Genomic DNA, 22,028 nt, shown 5'->3' on the forward strand with positions numbered 1-22,028 from the left:
CCATCTCAGTCCTGGGTGTCTGTCACACCCCCGCATGACCCTACTAGGCAGGAAGAAGAGTGGGGGAGCCCCAGAGCCACCAGGGAGGCATGTTGGCCATGCATCTGGCTGGACTGGTTACCCGCCCCCCCCCCCCCCCCCCCCCGCAGAAGTTCATTAGAGCAGGCTTGTCACTGTTTCCTCACCCCAGTGCTACTTAAATGTGCCTTCTGTAGCTGTGGCCGTAGGACTGAGGCACTGGAAGCTGAAAGGCAGGGCTCTGAGACCAGGCACGTGTCCTGTGTGGGGCTTGGGGGAAGGCCCTGCCCTGCTTGGGCCTCAGTTTCCCTGCTTAGCAATGTTGCTGCTTGGCTGAGTCTGTGAAGCTTTACTGCACTCACCTTGTGGGGCCCATGGCTCCAGGTGTATCTGTACATGACAAGCAGGTGTAGGTGTAATAGCCCCATTCCTACCCCCTTGGACGGGCAAAGCCAGATGCTAGGGATGGGTGCTGGCCTTGGTCAGCATCCTTGTTCCCATTGGCTGGCCTCGGACATGCCTACCTCTCCATCCTCCCATCAGCCACCTTCCCGCCCAAACACCTCTGCTCACAGTATCCTTCAAATAGTTCACCTGCTCCTCTACCACATTTCCCTGGGCCAACCCTTCAGTGGAACCACAGCCACCAGCCTGGCTCTCAGAAAGCTCCGGTTGGAAGGGTAGACTGACCCCCCTGTACTCCTGGGCATGCCCACCCAGTCCAGGGGTTTGGGTAACATGGACCAGAATCTGGGCCAGAACTTCCATCCCAACCTCCAGCCCCCAGGCAGCTCTCTGTCTCCTGTTTTTCTGTCCAATTTTTCCATATCTCTGTCTCTCTCATACTGTCTGTTTCTGTTTTACCCATCTTTATCCCAACTGACTCTGTCTCTCCTTGTAGCTTTATCTCTTGTCTGTCTCTCCCTTTCAGTCTCTTGTCTCTGACTGTCTCTCTGTCTGTCTCTCTCTCTTTCTGGCTCACTTTCTCTTTTTTAACCTTTTTTTAAACAAATTGAAGTGTAGTTAATTTACAATGTTGTGGACTTCCCTAGTTAAGAGAGGACACCGGTTCAATCCCTGGTAGGGGAAGAATCCACATGCCATGGGGCAACTAAGCCCATGCGCCTCACCGCAGCTCCAGAGCAGCCCTCACTCGCTGCAGCTAGAGAAAGTCTGTGTGCAGCAACAAAGACCCAGCACAGCCAAAAAGAAATATATAATTTTTTTTACAACGTTGTGTTAGTTTCACATGTATAGCAAAGTGATTTGGTTATACATACATATTCCTTTTCAGATTCTTTTCCTTTATGCTGCTCCTGCTTAGTCGCTCTGTCTGTGTTCGACTCTTTGCGACCCCATGGACACATGGCGCCCTCCAGGCTCCTCTGTTCATAGGGATTCTTCAGGCAAGAATACTAGATGGGTTGCCATGCCCTCCTCCAGGGCATCTTCCGAACCCAGGTCTCCCTCATTGCAGGCGGATTCTTCACCGTCTGAGCCACCAGGGAAGTCCAAGAATACTGGAGTGGGTAGGTTATTATTAGTACCAGATAATGAACGTAGTTCCCTACACCTTGGCTCTGTCTTTATGTCTCTCTGTCTCTGACTCCCTGTGGGTCTCTGCAGTCCACCTCTTTAACACTCACACGCCCGCAGTCCGTTCAGACCAATCTGGTGACTCAAGGAGAAGCACCGCTTTCCCCGCCCCCAAGACAAACACGCGCAGTGACCGCAGAGTTCTCCTCAATCTGCTGGGGCCGCCCACCCTCCCGGCTCCAGAGGCGTAGTTGTTCCGCCGTCTGCGGCTCTGGCCCCGCCCCTGAGGAGCCGCATTGGCCGGCCCCCGGACCACAGCCCCGCCCCGCATCCTGACCCGCCCCATCTGGCGCTGGCCCCGCCCCCGAGGCTTCCAATTGGCCTGCGTGGGGCGGCCGGGTCGGTTGCTCTGCTCGCTGATCTCGCAATGGCAGAGCCGCGGATGCTCGCGGGGAGGGGAGAACCCGCGGCGAGTTGGGCGCATGGCCATGCGCGGCCGCCTATGGCTGGGCCTGGTGTGGCTATTGCTGGCACGGGCGCCCGGCGCCGCGGGGACACCAAACACTCCGCGGAGACCACGCAGCTACCCGCACCTGGAGGGCGACGTGCGTTGGCGGCGTCTCTTCTCTTCCACCCACTTCTTCCTGCTCGTGGGCCCCAGCGGCCGCGTGCAAGGCACCCGCTGGCGCGACAACCCTGACAGTGAGTGGCAGGGGCCGCTGTCCGGGGGCGGGGGACAGGTAAGATAGGCAGACAAAGGCAAATAGCAAAGGCAGGGCAGGGCAGCAGGGATGTTGCACCAACTCAGGTTCTGTGCACTGTTCTCGTTCCTTCTCTCACTTGAGGGAGGTTCTGGAGGCTCCTCTGGCTGCGGGGTGGCGGCCAAGTCATTTCCCATCTGGGGCCTCAGTTTCCTCAGCTATAAAATGGGCCCAACCCACTTGGAAGGAGAGTTGAACAGTTGAGGTCAAGGTCATGGGGGAAGCTCCCACCTCCAGGCCTGGCTCAGCAGCAGAAGGGTCTCAGAGAGATAGTTGAGGTTGGGACCACGGGGGCTCCAGAGGGGAAGGGGAGGGGAAGCTGGGACTGCGGAAGAGCCTCCATGGGCCCAGCACATAATGAGATGAGGGCAGAGTTGAGTCTGAACTCTGAACTCCCCACCCTGCAAAACCAAACTCAGGACCCATCTGAGTTGGGGTCCCCTGTATGTCTTCCTGGACACCCACTTGGCAGATGAGGAAACTAAGGCACAGAGAGGGCAAATGACCTACCTGGGGTGGGAGGTGGGGGCATGGAGCTGGGGCTTTACAGTGCCCAGAACCTCAATGAGTTGGTGTCACATCCCTGCTGCCCTGACCAGGAAAGAGTAGGCACTCAATAAGTGTTTGTGGAATATATAAGGTAAGAGGAGATGAAGGGGTAAAGAAAGAGAAGGAGGAGATTGGCAATAAAAGGGAGGCTAGGGCAGTCAATGACCCCAGGCCTGTCTCAGTCTCCCTGCAGAGTGGGAGGGGGGGGAGCCGAGGCAGTGCTGGCCACTGCCTGAATCACCACCATTAGGGCAGATAATCACCTTGCCCTTCCCAGTTGCTTTCATCTGGGGCTCTCAAGGCCCTCATTAGTCTCACCAGACGAGGGCAAGGACAGGGGCACTGGCTGGGCCGGTCGCTCAGTGGTGGGCATGGCCAGGCAGGGTGGCCCTGGGCTGGGGGTGAAGTCTGGCTCTGCTGGATGGCTTAGGACAGTCACTGCTTCTCTCTGAGCCTTGGTTTCCCCACCTGGAACTGGATGTCTCACCAAAAAACAGTAGGTGCAAATGTCCTGTGGGACATGGGGTGAGTGCCCCATCACCAAAGACATCCAAGTCCAGGTTGAACACCAGAGGGCAGGGCTTTGACTCCAGATTAGGCCCCCGTCACTGGGTGGGGCTCAGAGTGTGAGCTGGGGCTTGTCCCCCAACCCTGCTCCACTGGACAGGAAACATCAGCTCAGATGGGGCAGAGTTGCCGTAGGGTCACCCATCCAGCAACAGGGCCTGAGAAACTGGCTCTGCCACTTCTCAGGCCTCAGTTTCCCCACCTGAGAAGTGGGCACAGTTAGCACCTCTCTCCTGGAGCTGTGTGTGGGTTTGGTGGGATACAATGCCTGGCATACAGTTGGCACTCAAGCAGTGTTAGCAGGTAGTGTTGATCTGAACACCTTGTGCCCCACGCCCAGGCCGTTGGCTGGGTGGTGTCTCCTGTGTAAAGCTCGAAAGCTCGGCCCTGGCTAGCCGAGCTGTCAGCGTCAGATATGGTAACAGCACTGTGGGGCCTGTGCTCACTGCCAGGGATCTCTGTCTATCACAGAGGCACTCACCTCCTCTGACTTGGTTTTCTCACCCCTGACTAACAGGCTCCCTGCTACTGCAAAGTTTGGGGATGATCTCCACTGGCCTCCAGAGAAAGGCCTTACTCCTTCCCCACTGATTCCCACTCCTACCACCCCCCCTGCCCTGCCCCCTGGCCTGGAGTACTCTTTCCCCCACCGATCAGTCCCACAGCTTCAGGACCTGCATGGCTCCTGGTGCGTCCCCACACCCAGCACAGGGCCAGGCACACAGGAGGTACTTGGGAAATGTTTCCAATAGGGATTGTTTCCCGAGTGAATGAATGAACAGAGAGAACGGGTGGGGGGGGGCAGTAGGGGAGTGGGGAGTGGGCGGGCCCTGACAGAGCCCCTCTCTGCAGGCGTCCTGGAGATCCGATCCATCCGTGTGGGCGTCGTGGCGCTCAAGGCGGTGCACAGTGGCTTCTACGTGGCCATGAACCGCCTTGGCAGACTCTATGGGTCGGTGAGTGGAAATGCACAGGGCGGTTGGGGGGTGCGTGAAGTGTGCGGGGGCGTGTCCAGGGCGGGTCCAGGGCCGCTCACCGTCCACCCCGCAGCGGTTCTGCGCTGCGCACTGCAGGTTCCGGGAGCGCATCGAGGAGAATGGCTACAATACCTACGCGTCAGTCCGCTGGCGCCACCAAGGCCGGCCTATGTTCCTGGCTCTGGACGGTCGGGGCGCCCCGAGGCTCGGGGGCCGCACACAGCGACACCACCCGTCCACGCTCTTCCTGCCCGTCCTGGTCTCCTGAGTCCCAGGGTCAGTGACGCCCGGTCCGAGATTCCGGGAGACGCTTGAAGCTGGGGAAGGCGGGGTTTGGGGCGAGCCCGTGTCCAGTTACTCACTGGTTTCACCTGCATTGAGCACCTGCTCTGCTGGGCACTGGGGACGCCACCAGACCCCACAGATGTGGCCCCGCGCTCAGAGAGACTGAGTTGGAGGGGTGGTAGACAGTGAGCTGAGCAGGGGCGTAGGGAATTCAGCCACAAGCTGGGGGCCAGGGAGGCTTCAACAAAGGCACCGGCCAGGCTGGACATGGGGAGGCAAACGTGCCGGGGTGGGAACCTACTGGGGTGTTTGAGGCAGCAAGGAGGTGAGGAGGCTGGGGGCTGGGGTACACTGATGCCATGGACTGGCAGCGACTGGTCCCAGGGCCCATGGACATTTCACCTTATGGGGCATAGGGGACTTTACAGGTGGGATTAAGGCCCCTGAGATGCGGACAACCCTGGATCCTTCGGGGGGCCGAGTGTCATCACAGGGTCCTTGTAAGAGGGAAGTGGGAGGGTCAGGGCAGAGAGACAGGAGATGCTGAGCTACTGGCTGTGAGGATGGAGGGAGGGGCCGTGAGCCAGTGATGTGGCACCTCTAGAAACTGGAAAAGTGGGGAGTCGGTACTCCCCTGGAGCCTCGGGAAGGACTAGCCCTGCCCACGCCTGGATTTAGCCTTCTAAGACCCAGACTGTGACCCCAAGACTGAAGTTGATAAACATGTTGTTTGAAGCCATCAAGTTTGGTGATTTGTCACAGCCATCCTTGCAGACCCACACACATTGGCCTCAGAGCCCCTTATAAGGTGTGCAGCTCCTCGGGGTGTGCAGGCCGAGGGGGAGCCCAGGTCAGCTTCCTGGGGACTGAGCTCCCCTGGGGGGGGCAGGGGTGGAGCCTGGAGGTGGGGGGAGGCTCCCACCCCTCCCAGTGGCCATTTCCACTTAAAAGACTAGTTTGGGGGGCACTCCCATGGGGCACAGACTGGACACTCACCCACAGAGGGAGCAGAGTGATCCTGCTGTGGACAGACTGGGCCCCAGGCTGCACCGACGCACACAAGGAATAAACTGACCACTGGCTTCTTTCTAAGTAGGTGTATTTTTAAATAGCTTTCAAGATACACATATTTTCTCCTTTAAAAAACGTCTGTCAGAGCAGTCTTGTCCTTGTTTCGCTGGTTATCCTGGTGTCCCAGGCCCCAGTGCTCAGGGTGGGGAGCAGGGCCTGTCCACGCAGCCAGGACCCCAGCCGAGTGGCTCCACCCAGTCTCTCCACAGATCATGCAGGGCCGCAAGTGAGCTCAAACGTCCATTTATTTCAAAGCAGTAATAATTTAAAATTATAAAAACCTTTCCGCCATTGAACATGTAGAGGGTGAGGTCAGAGACAAAGGGGAGGGAAGGTGGGACGCCCGGGCAGTGTATGTGGGCGCCCGGCCCAGCCGGGTTGTCCCTGGGGAGGCCGAGCTCCCTCCGCAGCCTGGAAGGGTGGGTCCTCCGAGCCTCCTCCGCGGCGGGCCCGGTGGCACTGCAGTCCGTGGGCGCATGGGCTGTCTGCTGTTGCCCTGGGGGCTGGCCGGCCGGTGTGCTCACGAGCTGCTGGCCGGGTTCTCATTGCCAGGTGAGCTGGAGGACGACGACGACGAGGAGGAGAAGCTCACCCCAGCGAGGCCTGGGGGGTCGGTGGCTGTGTTCTGTCCTGTGAGGCTTTTTCGGCAGACGGGGCAGCTGTCGTGCTTTGCAGGACAGAGAGAAGAGGGAACAGTTCAGAGGCAGCGGGGGCGGAGGGTTAGGGGGAGTGTCCCGGCCAGCCCACTGCTCACCTGCTCCAGCCAGGGCACGATGCAGCCGTCGTGGAAGAGGTGGTTGCAGGGCAGCTGCCTCACATGCTCACCCAACCCATAGTCATCCTTGCACACGGGGCACTCCAGCCCCGAGCCTGCAGGGCAGGAGTGCATCTCTCAGGGTAGCTCCCCTGCAGCCCTGCCCAAGGTGTCCCAGGGAGGAGGGGTCACTGGCCCAAGCCCACCCCCCACCCCCCCAACCCCCACCCCCCCACTAGCCCCTGGGGCTCATACCAACGTGCTCCTCAGTCACAGGCACGGTGGGGAGGGCCTGGATTTTCTCTTTGTCTGCGGGTGGGGGACCCGTGTTTTCAAACTGATTGAGGAGCTGAAAGATAAAGAGGCCAGAGAGCAGGTGGGCTGGTGGGGCCCCTCACCCCACGGGGCCATGAAATGCAAGGCGGGGTTACCTGCAAAAGCACCGAGGCCCCGTTTGTCCTGGCCTCACCCTGAGAGGTCAGAGGTCAGCTGCCCCAGGAGGCCCAGCCCTGGGCTTCTGCCCACTCTTCTGCTCATCACCACCTTGTAGCCAGGGCTGGTAGCCACCCCAGGGACACCACGGCTCCCTCCTATGGCCAGGGTGGCTCCCAAATCCTCACGTTGCTACAACCAGGGGGCAGGCACCGGTGACAGAATATGCAGCAGAAAGCCCCAAGGTGGTTACAGCCCCGCCTCATAAGTGCCACCCAAGACACAGACACGGGAGACACTCTGTCCTCCTGGGCCCAGCCTGTAGGGTTGTGGTCCCTACACCAGCTGAGCAAGGCCCTTGTACCTGCGTGATGATGGCGTCCAGGCCGTTGGCCCCCCAGGCGTAGTCCATCGGGTTTGAATGCAGGACGCCCCTGGGCAGAGAAGGCTGGGGTTCAAGTGGCAGAGGGGTGGGCCGGGCGTAGGGGGCCCCTCCCCTACTCACCAGGGGCCCAGGCCCAGGTTGGGGATGGTGGCCGGGGTGATGATGCCGTTGACCAGCTGCTGGATGATCCTGGAACAGAGTGGCCAGGCCTGTGGTTAGTGCCTTTATGAGGAGGGACCAGCGTAGGGGGCCTGGACTCTCAACTGGTGAGAAAAAGCCCAAACACAAGGGTGCTGGGATAGAGGTCTCCTTGAGGCCTGGACAGTGCCGGTTGACATAGTTGCATCCACCCCCATTTTGCAACCCAGAGGAAGTACCGTGGGGGGCCTAGGGGGGCCCCAGGAGCCCTGCAGTCAGCCCTGTTCCTGACAGTGGCCCTGAAACATGCCAGCCGAGGTCACAGTGAGCCAGGCCATGTCTTGAGCTGGACCAGCCTCGGCCTGCCTGCAATCAAGCTCCATCTACAAAGACCCACAGGGCGCTCAGCCTCGTGTCCCGTGGGGCTGGGACAGGCCTTCTAGGTCTTCCCATTCTGTCCTCAGGATCCTGCACACAGGAGAGGTGCGGACACTGGATACTGCCGTTCCCGGGCCTGTGCCCCGGGGCGGAGGCCTCTCTCTGAAAGATGCTGAGGGGCACACCGTGGGCACACGGCCCCTCAGCCAACCTGGACCCACAGGGGACCCGCCCTGCCTGGAGGACGGCCCGAGCCAGCACCCACGCCTTGTGCCCACAGCACCTCCTGAAAGGACAGCTGGTTGCTCTGCCTGAGCGGGAGGGGTGGGCTGGACGCCCCCAGCCCCCCGCCCGCGGCCGCCCCCAGGCCCCCTCACCCTTCCAGCGTGGGGACGCCTTCGTGCCGGCCGGTGGCCCGCCGCGCGGTGAGGCGGGCGCGGGGCTGCCGGGCGCCGTACCGGTGCCGGGAGTGCTGCTCTCGCTCCCGCCGGCTCTCAGGGTCTCTGCTGTCATCAGCCTGCGCCCCAGGGGGGAACGTGGGGATCTCGAAGCTGTCGTCAAAGATGCCGAAAGCAAAGTGCCCATAGCCCTGCGGCAGCGTGAACAGGGGCTGGTCCACATTCTGCAGAGAGGAGGGCCATCATCATGGGAGAGGGGCCAGGGCTGGGCGGGAGGTGGGCAGCCCTCACAGGGAGCGGGGAGGCTGCCTCTCACCTCGAACGGTTGCTGCCGGCTCTGGTCCGCAGAGGCTGTGGAGGGGGCTGAACCATTCTCTGCACTCCTGAGGACAGGCACCATTAGCAGCAGGAGCACCCCACCCCAGACAGATGGCCAGAGGGTCAGACGAAGGCAGACCCCCTCCACCCCTGACCCAGGTCCAGGCAGTGCACCCTTGGGCTGAGGGTCCATGAGGGGGGCAGCCTTACCTGGTCTCTTCCGGAAGCTCCTCGATAAACCCAGACTCGCATCTTGGGCAGATGTAATCCTGGGGAGGAGAGAGCAGGCAAGCATGATCTCAGGGCAAGGCGGTGTGTGTGTGTGTGAGAGACTCATCTCAAGGGCCCAGGTGGGAACCTACCAGCTCCAACCAGGTGGTCCCAGGCAGGGCTGGTGCACTGACTTCCTCGCCCACATGGTGGGCCGTGACCTTGGCAGTTACATCCCCAACCTCCCACGTCCCTGAGTCCATCAGCTTGTGCTCCCCACAGTGACAGTAGTCACAGTTTCGGGGCCTCCACTCAGCCACGTGGCCTGATCAAGGCTCTGACAAAACCGGCAGCAAAGGGCCAGCTGACGCGGGTCCAGGGAAGTTTCCCCACTCGGGGGACCTGAGAATGTTCCCTAACAACCCCACACCCACACAAATATAAAGGAGGGCTAGGAGAGTGACTAGTGGGGCTCCAGGACCACCTGGGCCTCAGAGACCAACTCCCAGGAAGGCAGCCACAGAGGGTGGGAGGCACACCCAGGCAGAGCAACCAGCCTGCAGAACATTCTGGACTGCCCAAGGTATGGCCTGTGACCCTAGGCTGGACAGCCAGCGGGCAGACTGTGATGTCTCCAGTCAGCAGAGAGGTGGCCCTGCCCCTCAGGGACAGGGAGCCCGAGCACCAAATCCACTAGTTGGGCCTGGAACTGGCCCAGGTCCACATGTGTTCTAAAGCTGCAAGCATGAGGTGCTTCCACTGAGGCCACCCACGGTCCCAGTTCCCAGGAGCCTGGGGCACCGATGGCTGGGCCACCCTCTGTAGGGAACAATATAGAGGTGTGTGGGGTGTGGCCTGCCCTGCAGATGCTGGGGGCCAGGCACCTGTCTGGAAGGTGGGAACCCCACCTGCTCCACTGCAGAGAGCAAAGGGGCCAGGGAATCAAAGGACACACCTCCTGAGCCAGGCAGGAGGGTAGGCCAGAGCTGCACATGTCCCAGGAACCTGTGTCCAGATGTGTAATGAACTCTTACGATTCAACAACAAAAGACAAACGCCCCAGTTAGAAAACAGCCAGAGGATCAGAACAGCATTTCTCCACAGACAGACAGGTGGCAACGAGCCAAGAAGGGATGCACACATGGTCTGCCAACAGGGAAACGCAAACCAAAACCAGTAGGATACACTCCACATCCACCCAGATGGCTGGACCCACAGAGCTGACAGGGACCACTGTGGGAGGCGGCGCAGAAACTGGAACCCCCACATGGCAGGTGGACTGTGAAATGGGGCAGTGTCCTCAGAAAACAGTCATGGTCACCCCATGACCCTGCAATCGCCCCACCAGGCACCCACCAGAGGTGACGGAGACATAGGCCCACACAGAAACCCACACATGCACAGCAGCCAAACACAACCACATGTCCCTCCACTCCCAGGAGCATCACTCAGACATGGAAAGGGGAGCCCTGACACTTGCTATCATGTGGATGGACCCTGAGAACACGATGCTCATTGAGAGAAGCAGACACAGGACACACAGAGTGTGATTCCATTGATGGGAAACATCCAGAACAGGCAGATCCACAGACACAGAGTGGGATCCTGGTTGTCAGGGACCATGAAGGTGACTGCTGATGGGGACGGGGCTTCTTTTTGAGTGACCAAATGTCCTGGACAAGGACACCGGTGATGGCCGGCTGCAAGACCTGAGCTTTAAGTGGATGGGACATGTGGCACTGAAACTGTGAACCAGGAACAGCAGGACAGCAGCCCTCTGTCCTCCTGAGCAGGGGCGTGGCACCCAGGGAGGCTCCCCCAGGGAGTGTCCACCATATCTGTCACTGGTATGGGGTTTCCAGGGCTGTCACTCAGCCTGTCATTTACTTCAACATTTCATAGGCCAAGAAACGCAGTCACTGGAGGCTCTGTGCTTGGTAGCCAAGGTTCTTGCCCCCTCCAGGAGCCTGCAGAGGGGAGGCGATGGACAGGGACAAACGTGGCTGCAGTTGAGTCTGAGCTGACTGAAGTTAGGAAGCTGGGAACCTTCTGGCCTGGATCAACAGGAAGGCCCAGAACCTCCCTGAAGCCTGGCGGAACCCCCATGAGAAAACTCTTTCTCCCGGGCACCCTTCCCCAGGCCTGCACCCTGCCCCGGGCAGGCCTGGCAGAGCCAGGGTGGGGTGAGCAACACACCCACTGGAGATAGGGTGCCTGTCCTCCACCCCGAGGCTCACTGCTGCTCCTGGGGCCTGGGAGCCGATCGCCATGCCATCCTCAGGGGTCCCTGTGTTCCCCGAGCCCCAGCACAACCCAGACCAGCCATCTCAGGGCCTGGGCCTCTCCCCGTCCTGGGTCCCCGCAGCCTGAGCTGGTATCTACCTGGCTTGCCCCCTCTTGGAAGCTGGATCCCGGCTGCAAGCCTCCATCTCCCCACCTGCAAATGGAGGGTGGCCTCAACCCCAGGATCTGGAATTGGCCCCTGAGCCACAGTGACCTGGTTTCAGGGAGGCCCCAGACTCTGCTGCACATGCAGAAGGTCCAGACGTGGGTCTTCAATGCTCCCTCCTCCAGAGGCCGCACATCCCAGAAATTTAATTACCTCACCGTGACAGAAATGGGGGACACCCTGGGATGAAATGATCACCCCCACAGGGCAGAGTCTATATATCTTGGCAGGGCCCTAGCTTGTGAGCACCTATCCCCAGCTGACAGCTTCTCTCCTGAGGAGACCAGGGTGAACACTCCCTCATTATTACCATGGCAACAGCAGCCCATAGGACAGACCATGCACTCCATTCATTCAGCACTTGCTCCCTGCAGTAGGCCCTTGGAGACAGGCTTCACCCTTCATGCCAGATGCAGACCCCAGGTTCCTGGTCAGGTGAGTATGAGGGAATGGAGGACATTGAGGTGGGAGCTAGAGAGATGCTGGCCTTAACACTGAGCAGGCAGGGGGACCAGCCTATGCCCCAGGGGCTCCGTGCAGAGGATGGACCTCTCTTCACCCTGACAGCTCTCAGAGGTGGCCTGTTCAATGGAACAGAGCTTGTCCCTGTCCCCCCGACCCTGCTCAGGGACACTTCTGAGAGGAATCAGGGGTGTCCATAGGACAGCAGACAGAACCATGACCGCTACCAGTCAGGCCACCAGGAGCCTTGCCCGTGGATGTCCCAGATCCACCTCATCCCTGGTGCTCCCGTTTCCTGGGGGATCGAGTCCGGGCCTGTGCGCCCGAGCAGAGGCCTCTGAGCTGGCCGGCCTGCCCGGTTCCTGCTCCCACACGCCCATTCCAGGCAGGCACCCGCCCTTCCGGGGTATCCTGGCCCCCCCTGTGCTGGCACTCTCGAGACCAGGGGTGCCCTCGCCAACTCATCTGATGGGCGAGGAGAATGAGGCAGTCTCATGGCTGCAGGGAGAAACCCCAGGAGCAGAGGGCCTGCAGCCACCCAAGTCTAACTGCCCCACTGGGACAGGGGGAGGTGGAAGGGGTGCTGCTGGCGGGAGCCTCCCACTGTCACCAGGTTAAGAGCCCACCTCCCTACCCTCACCAACCCCAAGTGCACCCCTACTCATAAACAGACACCTGTCTACAGGACCCCATCAAACCCCTCCCAAACCCACAAATCAGTCCCCTTGCCTCCAATATTTGCTCCTAACAGAATTTACCAACATTCCAACAAATCAAATATTTGCCAATCATTTGCTCAGCATTGGCTCCCTGTAAACTCTGAGAGCAAAGGTCATGGCTACCTTGTCACCACTGGATCCTGTGACTAGAAAGGCCCTCGCCAGCTCAGTGTCCACAGACTGTCCACAGAGATCAGGATCCTTCTGGTCCGAGACTACATGGCCAGGATCCGGCCGCGTGCTGGCCCTGGGAAGGGAGGCCAGAACAGCTAACTACACAGACTACTTGGCCCCGGGCTGCCGATGGCTGTGGACAGGTCACTCTGGGGTAAGCCCAAGGCCCAGGGCTTGTCCGGGTCTCACATCAGCTGCAAGGGGCTCCCTGCAGCTCACCTAGGCTAGAGGGCTGTCCCGCCAACCCGACCGTTCCTGCCAGTGGAGAAAACCAGACCCAGAGCTGGGGCGCACAGGAAGCCGGAAGAGGCAGAAGCAGTACGTCTTCCGGGAGGCTGGAGGGGGGGGAGTCGGACAAGTCTCGGCCCCTCAAGTCCACTCGCACACCGAGGTTTCCATTTATCTGCCGGTCCCCATCCCCTTGCCTCTGGAAGCCACACCACTCTTCTCTTATCTTCTCTCCTCCTGGGTCCAGGCACCCGTCTCCATTCCAAACCCTGACTCTAGCTCACTCTCCTCTGTGGCTGGGATAATGCCCACGACTCCTGCTGGCTCCCCCAGTGAAGTCCACAGCAAGAAAGGCGGGGATGGGAATCTGGTTCTTAAACCAGCCAGATGACCAAGGAGAGCTGGTGCTCAATCAATCGTCGCCACCCACAGCCCCTTTCCCTGGCCCCCCACATCGCCCTCTTCCTGCTCCTCGTGAGCTGGCCGAGCGGCAAATGCCACGAGCGGGGCCGGCCAGGGGCGCCGTGCCTTCTAGCCTTCCTCCCAGTCAGCGGGGTAGGGTCGGCCAGGCGGGGGACACCGACCCCATCCCGGACCTACCCACTCGGAACTTCCGGGCTGAAGGGCCTGGAAGCCGAGCCTTTCACCAGCAGCTGTCCCGCAGCCTCCACCCGGACGAGAGCACAGGGCCCACCAGGGTCCAGACCCCGGGCCCCGGAAGGCGCAAGAACGCCGGCTCGGGCCGCCGTCGGGCCCGGGAGAGCTACGGCTCTCTCCCACGAGGCGTCCTTAGCGCTGACCGCGCTCGGGGCCGACTCCGCTCCCTCCCGGTCATCGGCCTCGCTGCGCCACCAGGGCCGCCGCTTCCGGGCCCTCCGCGGGGACCTCAGTTTCCCCGTCCGTGCCAACTCGCCTCGGGCCAAGGCAGTGGCCCCCGCCCGCCCGGCCTGGGCCTCACCGGCAGGCGCGGCACGATCTCGACTGAGCAGCAGTGGCAGAAGTACCGTCCGGGCTGCGGCGACGCCTCGGCCATGGCCACCGCCGCCTCCTCCGCGCCGCCCGCCCCCCGCGCGGCGCCCGCCGCCGGCCGTTTGCTGCTCCCTCGCCGGCCGACGAGCCCGCGCACGCTCACGCACGGCACGCACGGCACGCACGGCGTGAGGAGGGGAAGGGCAGCGGAAACGGGACAGGCAGCGCGCGAGGCGGGCGGTGGCTCGGGTGACGGTGGCCGCCGAGGAGCAAACTAGGGGCGGAGCTGGGCGGGGACGGGGCCATGGGCGGGGCCTTGCTGGGCGGTTGCCTGCCTTGGCAACCTGGATCAGGGCCTGAGGTGGGTTTGGAGGCGGGCCCGGCTCGAAGGCTAAGGGGAAGGCCGAGGGCGGGGCTGGGGCGGGGCTGGGGCGGGGCTGGGCCAAGCCCCTCCTCTTCTACAAATCTGCTACCAGCTCCCACCCCGACCCCCCTAGTTCTCTCATTATTTCCCTTATTGCCAAGACCCACCTGTTTGGAAATCAGTCCTGAATATTCATTGGGAGGATTGATGCTGAAGCTGAAGCTCCAATACTTTGGCCACCTGATACGAAGAGCTGACTCATTGGAAAAGACTTTGATGCTGGGAAAGATTGAAGGCTGGAGGAGAAGGGGATGACAGAGGATGAGATAGTTGGATGGCATCAACGACGCAATGGACATGAGTTTGAGCAGGCTTCGGGAGTTGGTGATGGACAGGGAAGCCTGGTGTGCTGCAGTCCATGGGGTCGCAAAGAGTCGGACACGACTGAGGGACGATTGAGTGCCTGAACCGAATGACTGACTGACCTGTTACTCACTTCTCTCTCCTCACTGCTCCTGGGATGCTCTGGTGCGCTCTCACCTCCCGGCCTTTGCACGGGCTGTAACCTTGCCCTGGTGCACCGTTGCCTAGACACCCGCATGGCTTTCTTCCCCCACACCTTTCAAGTCTGCTCAAATGTCCAACATGTGGAGGCATGTTCTGCTACAGAGCTTAGGTCCATATGATAAACTGTAGGGTCAGTTCCACAACAAAAGGGATTTTTGTATCTTGTTCCCAGCTGGACTCAGAACAGGGCCTGGCACACAACCTTTACATAAACAGTCTTTGAATGCATGCAGACAGGAGACCCATTCTTGGATCAAGGAGGCCTGCTCTCCCATGCTTCAGTGTGACACGTGGCATAAGAGACTCTGAGTGAGGTGTGGCCTTGTTTCCATGATGCCTCAGGGTGAGGAGAGGGCAAAAAACCTACCCCTCCTCTCAAAATTAATCAGGCCAGGATCATTTCTGAAGTTAGTTCCAGGACAATTATGTACTTATTTCTTTACCCACTAGACAAACATTCATGAAGCTCCTGTTGCATGCCAGACTCTGCTGGGGTGCAAGGACACAGCAGAGGAAACCACGGACAGGAAATGAAAGTGGTTTTCTGAAATACTCCATGACTGGAGGACACAGAGCAGGCTGCAGACGCCTCCAGCCCCACGAGACTGAGCCAGGGGATGAACCCCTAGGGTATCCTTGGCTCTGCCTGGAGAGACGGACAGAACTTCCCAGGGGAGAGGACCTTAGAGTCAGGACTTCGAGTAATGAATAGGAGTTAGATGGAGGTGGGATTCCTGCTGAGAGTTGGAAGTATTGGAGCCAGAATGTCAAAGAATTACAAATTGGAGGCTGTGCATAAAGGATCTTGAATGTCAAGAGGCAAGGAATAGGGACTTGTCTGCCAGCCACCATCTTGCACCCCTCAAAGCTCAGAGGTGATTCCAAGGCATTCCTGCTCTGACCACCAGAGAGCGCCCCAGCCCCATTGCTGGGAAACAAGCCCTGTCGCTGGGGCAAAAGACACCCCCGCCATCCCCCTGCAATCTGCCTCCACCCCACCCTCCCCTGAGGGGTGCAGGGAGGGGCCCTTTGCTTCAGATCTTTACTGCCTAGCTCCCTGACTTGTTTCACACCAGACATACATTCATTGATTCATTCATTGTACAGAAGTTTCTTTTTTGTGCTTGTTTGGTTGGTTTTTCTTTTCCTTTTGACTTAGGGGATCTTAGTTCCCCAACCAGGGACTGAACCTGGGCCCAGAGCAGTGAGACCACCTAGTCCTAACTACTGAACTGCCAGGTAATTCCCCATCCTGCAAAAGTTTATGAAGTACCACCCAACAGGCCTTGGAGTCAGTGGGCTCACAGCATTCAAATCCTACCAAGTCACACTGGATGTGTGGCCCTGGGCAACTCACTTAACCCTTCTGGGCAGGTGGCAGAAACTTCCTCTTGGGTGTTTGAGACTGGATTATGCTTGAGGTACCTGTGGGCCATGCGGCCTCCCTGAGTTCATCTACCCTTCTGGCACCTATCCCCAGCCCAGCGCAGTCTTATTGGCCCCCACGGGTGGGCCGAACTGCAACCCTCCTCAGGGCCTTTGCCTGGTCATGCCCTCTGCTGGGAGTCCCATTCCCACCATCGTTTCTCTTTTGCTGCTTCTCAGAAGGCTGCTCTGATCCTGTCCTGGGGGAGCCCAGTGCCCTCTTCCCTCTCTCCCCAACTCAGCCACCCCCAGATCCAGGAGTTATCAGTGGTATCTCCTAATATGTGAAGCCAATACCCAGAATATAGTAGGTGCTCAATAGATTCTGGAGTAAAAGAACAATTAGTGAGTGCCTGCTGTGTACCAGGCCTGAGTAGGGTGCTGGGAATGCAATGGGAACAAGAATATGGAGTTTTGTATCATAAAACTAAGTGCTTAGGATGTGCCAGCCAGATATTTAATCCTCACACAAGCCCCAGGACGTGGGAGCAATGAAGACTCCTGTTTTACAGAAGAGAAAGTAAAAGTGAAAGTCACTCAGTCCTGTTTGACTTTTGGCAAGCCCATTAACTATATAGTCCATGGAATTCTCTAGGCCAGAATACTGGAGTGGTTAGCCTTTCCCTTCTCCAGGGGGCCTTCCCAACCCCAGATCGAATCCAAGTCTCAGACTGAGGCTCAAACACGGTCACACAGCAGACACAACCATTGGACCTCTGGGTCTGGGCTCCTTGCCTTGCTGGTTACCCTGGGACTGGGACAACCAAATTCAAGTAATCAGGCCAGTATCTGCATGTGATCCAGAGGTTCTGGGGCCTCATGCATCCATTTATGACCAGTGGCCACCTTGCTGCTTCCACTGATGGGACAGATGTGTGATGGGAGGCCTGGCCACTCCAGGGCTCTCTGATTGTGGGGTGCCTCCTGATGGGTTCTCAGCATTTTCTTGAATAGTCTTTGAAAGTGGATTAGGAAGTAACCCATCAGGACAGGACCATTTCACACCCTAGTCACTGACTTGGGTTCAAATCCAGCCTCTGGGAGGGAGCTTTGGGAATGCTAGAGCTGGAAAAAGCAGTTCTGTCACCCACTTCCTAGGGAGGCCACCGCCCTACCGGGCATTATTTCAACAGGCATGAATACACTGCTATCTGCTTAAGCATTTTTTTGCTTGCTTTTCAACCTTTTACTTACATATTTTGACTTATGTCCTTTTTATTATTTGTATTTGTTGGTTTGTGTGTTGTGTTTTTTATTTTAGACCCCTGAGTCACCCATACCCAGGACCTGGCAGCCCCAGAACCTCAAATGTCCTTCAATCTATTCTCCTGGGGTCAAGTCACCATCCTTTTAGGTCAAACTTCCTTCATTTCCACCTGCTCAAGGAATCTTTCAGGATTAAGTCGTCAGGACCAGGACCTGTGAAACCAGTGGGGGAGATGGATGCCTCCATCCTCTCTCTCTCTTGAGCAACCTCTCTTGAATGCTGCTCAAAAGTTGTTATTTTAAACAATTTCTAACTTCCAGAAGTGTTTCAAGAATAGTACAAAGGATCCCACGTGTCCTTGACTCGGGTACACCAGTGGCGAACTTTTTTTGCTCTCTCTATGTGTCTGTGTGGAATTTTGGGCAAACTTGCTGCCCCCAGCCCCTTTATCCCAAGCATGACCAGGTGTACTTCTAAAGCTAGGCCACTCTCTTATCTGAAACAGCAGCACATTTACCAAATTGGGTAATTAAGCTTTCATAGCTTTATCAAGGCTGCTCTGCCTCCCTCAAAGGAGGTGCGGTCGCACCACCTCTCAACCTGGCAGGGATCGAGATCACCACGCAATCCCTCAATCACAGATGCTGGTATCGACCGTGTGCCAGGCGCAAGAACACAGCTGGGATACGGCAACAAATGTCTGCAAAGTCAGCCACTCAACAATATTGAGCACTGTGTTGTACAGAATAAAGGCCCCCATATACGTCTGATATTTTAGCTCAGTAAGACTCCTGTCAGACTGTTGATTTCCAGAACAGTAAATAATGTCTGTGCTATTTTAAGCAGCTAAATTTACGACATTTTGTTAAAGCAGCAAACAGGAAACTCATACGTCAAGCTATTACATCGTCACCTCCAGACACAGGCTGCCTGAGTATTTCCGCATTTCCCTGAAGTCTCGGCCCAGTAGGCTATCCCTCCTGTCATTGGCCAGAGCTGGATCACATGGTTGTACCTGACATCATTTCAACCCTGTTCAGCCAATCAGGATTCGCCTCCAAGCTGAGGGCAGGTCCGGCCTTCTGGGTCAAACGTAGCCGCCTGATTCCTGCGTAAAATCCTATTATTCTTCATAGGGAAGAGGATGGCATGGGGACATTTGGAGGCAACGTGGGAAAGTAGCTAAAGGAAGGGGCAAGAATTGAGTAGTCTCTTAAGGAAGGGCTTCAAACCTAGGCCAGCTAAGCCTGGACTCCATCCAGGGGCTATGGGGAGCCCTGGGTGGCATTTGGAGCAAAGACCACACGCATGTTTTGGACGTTAAAATACCCAGCTCTATTCAGAGTTCTCCCATGCTATCTGCCATGGCCGAGTCTTCAGTGTTGTCTTGTGTGAAGTATTAGTTGCTCAGTTGTGTCCAACTCTTTGTGACCCCATGGACTATAACCTGACAGGGTCCTCTGTCCATGGGGTTCTCCAGGCAAGAATACTGGAGTGGGTTGCTATTTCCTTCTTCAGGGGATCTTTCCTACCCAGGGATCAATGCTGGGGCTCCTGCATTGCAGGCAGATTCTTTACTGTCTGAGTCACCAGGAAAGCCCTTGGTTATCATCATATGTCCCACTAGAGAACCAGCAAGACCTTACTTCCCACAGCCTGCAGAGTTTCAGGTCTAGTCCAAGGGTTGCACAGGTTAAGCTGATGTGGGGTCTACACAAGCATTCTTCTGGCTTGAGTACTATGGGATCCAATGACCCTGAGTGTTCTTTATCAGGCCATCCTGGAGGCAGTGGTTGGTACAGCAGCGTGATGTGATTCCCACAGCCCCTACAGAATCTGCTGCTCTGGGTTCTAAAGCCTTTGCCTGAATAAAATATAAGCAGGATTATTGAAAGCTGGTTTTGTTCCCTGCAAGGGACAGAAATGCTGCTTAGAACAGCTTTATCTTATGGGGAAGAGGAGTTCAGGCACAGCTGGATCAAGGACCTCCAATAACACCACAGGGCATTACTGCTGCCTCTCTTGGTTCAGTTTCCCACTGAGCTGGCCTCTCCCTGGACATTGGCAGAAGCCATCTGCAGCCCCAGGCTCACACCCCTCTAGCTCAGGCAAGGAGTGGGTGGTTCTTTTCAAGCTAATGTCTCAGAGCTGACTCTTCCTGTTGCTAAATGTCAGATGATTCTAAGCGGTCAGGCCTGGGTTGGGGCCACTCTTGGGGGCTTTTGAGTTGGGAGTTCAGGAGGTGATTCCCCAAAGGAAAACCCAGCTCTGGGACTTGAGGAGTCCCACAACCTGGGGATGCACCCCGATTGCTCGGGTCCTGGAATCTTGTTTGCCTGGTACTGACTCCATTCCCGACCCTACGGGGCTTTGAGACTCCCAGAAATTCACTTTCGTTTCTCCAACCTCAGTTGACCCCTCTGTAAAGTAGATGCCTGCCTCGTTCTGAATGGTAAAATACTTATCTATTCCTTAACGTAGGTAAAGCCTCTGTCTACAATGCGGGAGATCCGGGTTCAAGCCCTGGGTTGGGAAGATTCCCTGAAGAATGAAATCGCAATCCACTTCAGTACTATTGCCTGGAAAATCCCATGGACAGAGGAGCCTGGCAGGCTGCAGTCTATGGGGTCGCAAAGAGTCGGACACGACTGAGCAACTTCACTTCACTTCATTCCTTAAGTAATAATCTCTGCACCCATGTCACGCCCCTCTCGTGCACCAAGCACTGTTCCTGGCGTCCTGACTGGAATCTGCGGTACTGGGATCTGTGCCCATTTTACAGCTGAGAGCATGGAGGCACAGAGTGGTCACATGTAGCCTGGCCAGGGTGGCACAGACTGGACTGTGATTCCACGAGATGCCTCCTCCTCCCTCCGGGCTTTAGAGTCACCTCCTTGGAGACCCCACGACTTCCCTGCTCCCGGAGTCTCTGTCCTCCACTGTCTTTACATGTATGTGTTCACCCCCTTGTTTTTCTCCAGCCAGGTAGGGATCATATCATTGCGACACTGAACCCCTTTGTATTAGCAGCTGTCACAAATCAACGCAAACTTAGTGGCTTAAAACAACACAGATTTTTTTTTTATTTTCCAGTTCCGAAGGTCAGAAGTCCAACACAGGTCCCTCTTGAGCTGAAATCAAGGTATTGGCAGAGCCATGTTCCTTTCCAGAGGCTCCAGGGGAGAATCTGTTCCTTGCCCTTTCCAGCTTCTGGAGGCTGCCCACATTCCTTGGCTGGAGACCCCTTCCTCCATCTTCAAAGCTGAAAATGGCAGGTCTAGTCCTCCTCATGTTGCATCTCTCTGACCACAGTGGGGAAGGTCTCCACTTTAAAGGATGCTGTCATTACACTGGGCCCACTTGATTAACCCAGGATCATCATCTCCCATCTGAAGGGCCTCAACTTACTCCTATGTGCAAAGTCCTTTTGCCATGGAAGGTGACATATTCACAGGGTCTGCAAACCCACATGTCTCAGAGGGCTGTATTCAGGCTTTCTCTTACTTGTAGCACAAACATCCCATGATGTCAGTTTCCATCCCCCCTTCCCTCATATCGTTCAATCTAACTCAACATAAACATTCTTTCCTTCTGAGAAGTCTGCCCTGTCTCCCTGGGCTGGGTCAGGTTGGCATCTTCCATCACAGATCTGATTAGTAGATTGTTTCTGTCAGTTTCCCTGGGGGTGGTAAGTTGGGACCATGGGAGTTAGGATGGGTGTGGTCCAGGAAACCTTAGGGCAGGCGGCTAGGGTAGGAAGCTGCTGCAGGCTGGGTCAGGGTAGAGAAGAGGGGATCCGCGAAGAGGGCCATGACCTCCTTAAGGTCATGCAGTACAGAGCTTCTGGGTTCAGGAGACATGCCAGCCTGGGAAGCAGAAGGCCACGGGCTGCTGGCCTCGGTTTCGAACCCACGCCAGGCCAACAATGGCCCTTTTATTTGCACAGCTCAGGAATGGGTGGCTGAGCCATGTACCGAAGGGTCAGGTCTCAGCCAAGGTCACCCTGTGTAGCCCCCGCACACCCTTGGTGAGAACACGGGGTCTCATTCGTGCCCCATTTCCCAACCAGGAGAGAACCCCCTTGGACGATCAGAGGCCAAGGGCAGGTCAAGACGGCTGGTGCCCTCCCTTGGTGCTGCTCTGAAGTAATGTGTCCCCTGGCATTGGCTGGGAGACATGGGTCAGGCCAGGAAGCTAAGGTGAAGGACAGGGTCTGGGGGGTGGTGTTGGCCACAGAAGATCTCGTGCATGCAGAAGAGGGATGTGGCTTTAGGGGTCCTGCTTCTACACCTGGGGAGGGGGCAGATGCAGGAATGGGGAGCATTGAGGCATAGGTGGCCCTGGGAGATAACCAACAGCTCTCAATCGTTTGTTTTTCCTAAAAGCATTTTCCACTCCTTAAAGTTACACATTAATTTGTCTGTCTATGTATTTTGTTGTCTATGACCACACAAGCTCACTGAGGATGGGAGTAGGTCTGCCTTAGTCAACGTGTTGCCCCAGTACCCCCAAAGGTCCTTGCCTCCAGGAGATTGTCACTAATTATTCCCGAGAAACACAAACACAAACTGTGTAGAGGGGCTGCACAGGGTCCATGAGATGTGGAGGTGCCCTGACAATTTTCTGGGGCCCCAAGGACTGAAGGGATCAGCCCAGAGTAGGAAAAGCATCCTTCTGCACCAAGGCC

General features: G+C 57.4%; 2 protein-coding genes and 1 long non-coding RNA gene across 9 annotated transcripts; 2 read left to right on the forward strand and 1 right to left on the reverse strand.

Annotated features, from left to right (window-relative positions):
* Window positions 1-1,939: 1,939 nt before the first annotated feature.
* On the forward strand, window positions 1,940-5,432 carry FGF22 (fibroblast growth factor 22). 2 transcript variants are annotated; one of them, XM_069591900.1, is made up of 3 exons: window positions 1,940-2,256; window positions 4,284-4,387; window positions 4,482-5,432. In XM_069591900.1, exons 1-3 carry the CDS (start codon window positions 2,037-2,039, stop codon window positions 4,674-4,676), a joined length of 519 nt encoding a protein of 172 aa, XP_069448001.1. In that variant the 5' UTR covers window positions 1,940-2,036; the 3' UTR covers window positions 4,677-5,432. The 2 variants fall into 2 exon arrangements, with proteins under 2 accessions (XP_069448001.1, XP_069448000.1); XM_069591899.1 differs by having other exon boundaries at window positions 4,505-5,432.
* Window positions 5,433-5,775: 343 nt separating this feature from the next.
* RNF126 (ring finger protein 126) lies at window positions 5,776-14,070 on the reverse strand. 6 transcript variants are annotated; one of them, XM_069591894.1, is made up of 10 exons: window positions 12,801-12,884; window positions 12,531-12,654; window positions 8,778-8,836; window positions 8,566-8,632; window positions 8,229-8,473; window positions 7,452-7,524; window positions 7,315-7,384; window positions 6,774-6,867; window positions 6,519-6,634; window positions 5,776-6,431 (listed from the first exon to the last, which is right to left on the reverse strand). In XM_069591894.1, the coding sequence occupies exons 4-10, from the start codon at window positions 8,619-8,621 to the stop codon at window positions 6,285-6,287; spliced, it is 801 nt and encodes a 266-aa protein (XP_069447995.1). In that variant the 5' UTR covers window positions 8,622-8,632; window positions 8,778-8,836; window positions 12,531-12,654; window positions 12,801-12,884; the 3' UTR covers window positions 5,776-6,284. The 6 variants fall into 6 exon arrangements, with proteins under 6 accessions (XP_069447995.1, XP_069447996.1, XP_069447992.1 ...); XM_069591895.1 differs by having other exon boundaries at window positions 8,229-8,440; window positions 12,801-12,855; XM_069591891.1 differs by lacking the exons at window positions 12,531-12,654; window positions 12,801-12,884 and adding an exon at window positions 13,768-14,070 and having other exon boundaries at window positions 7,456-7,524.
* LOC138441246 (uncharacterized) lies at window positions 12,550-20,936 on the forward strand. Its single transcript, XR_011257289.1, has 3 exons — window positions 12,550-12,735; window positions 19,823-20,326; window positions 20,435-20,936. It is a non-coding gene; the product is annotated as an uncharacterized lncRNA (long non-coding RNA).
* Window positions 20,937-22,028: the final 1,092 nt, after the last annotated feature.

This window comes from Ovis canadensis, chromosome 5 (genome assembly GCF_042477335.2).
Source record: "Ovis canadensis isolate MfBH-ARS-UI-01 breed Bighorn chromosome 5, ARS-UI_OviCan_v2, whole genome shotgun sequence".
NCBI lineage: Eukaryota > Metazoa > Chordata > Mammalia > Artiodactyla > Bovidae > Ovis > Ovis canadensis.

Coding starts and splice junctions, on each gene's coding strand:
- FGF22 (XM_069591899.1), top strand. CDS start 2,037: ATGGCCATGCGCGGCCGCCTATGGCTGGGCCTGGTGTGGCTATTGCTG. Junction 2,257..4,283: donor CTGGCGCGACAACCCTGACA/GTGAGTGGCAGG, acceptor CCCTCTCTGCAG/GCGTCCTGGAGATCCGATCC. Junction 4,388..4,504: donor TTGGCAGACTCTATGGGTCG/GTGAGTGGAAAT, acceptor TGCGCACTGCAG/GTTCCGGGAGCGCATCGAGG.
- RNF126 (XM_069591891.1), bottom strand. CDS start 13,842: ATGGCCGAGGCGTCGCCGCAGCCCGGACGGTACTTCTGCCACTGCTGC. Junction 8,474..8,565: donor GCCGGCAGCAACCGTTCGAG/GTGAGAGGCAGC, acceptor TCCTCTCTGCAG/AATGTGGACCAGCCCCTGTT. Junction 6,868..7,314: donor TGGACGCCATCATCACGCAG/GTACAAGGGCCT, acceptor TTTATCTTTCAG/CTCCTCAATCAGTTTGAAAA.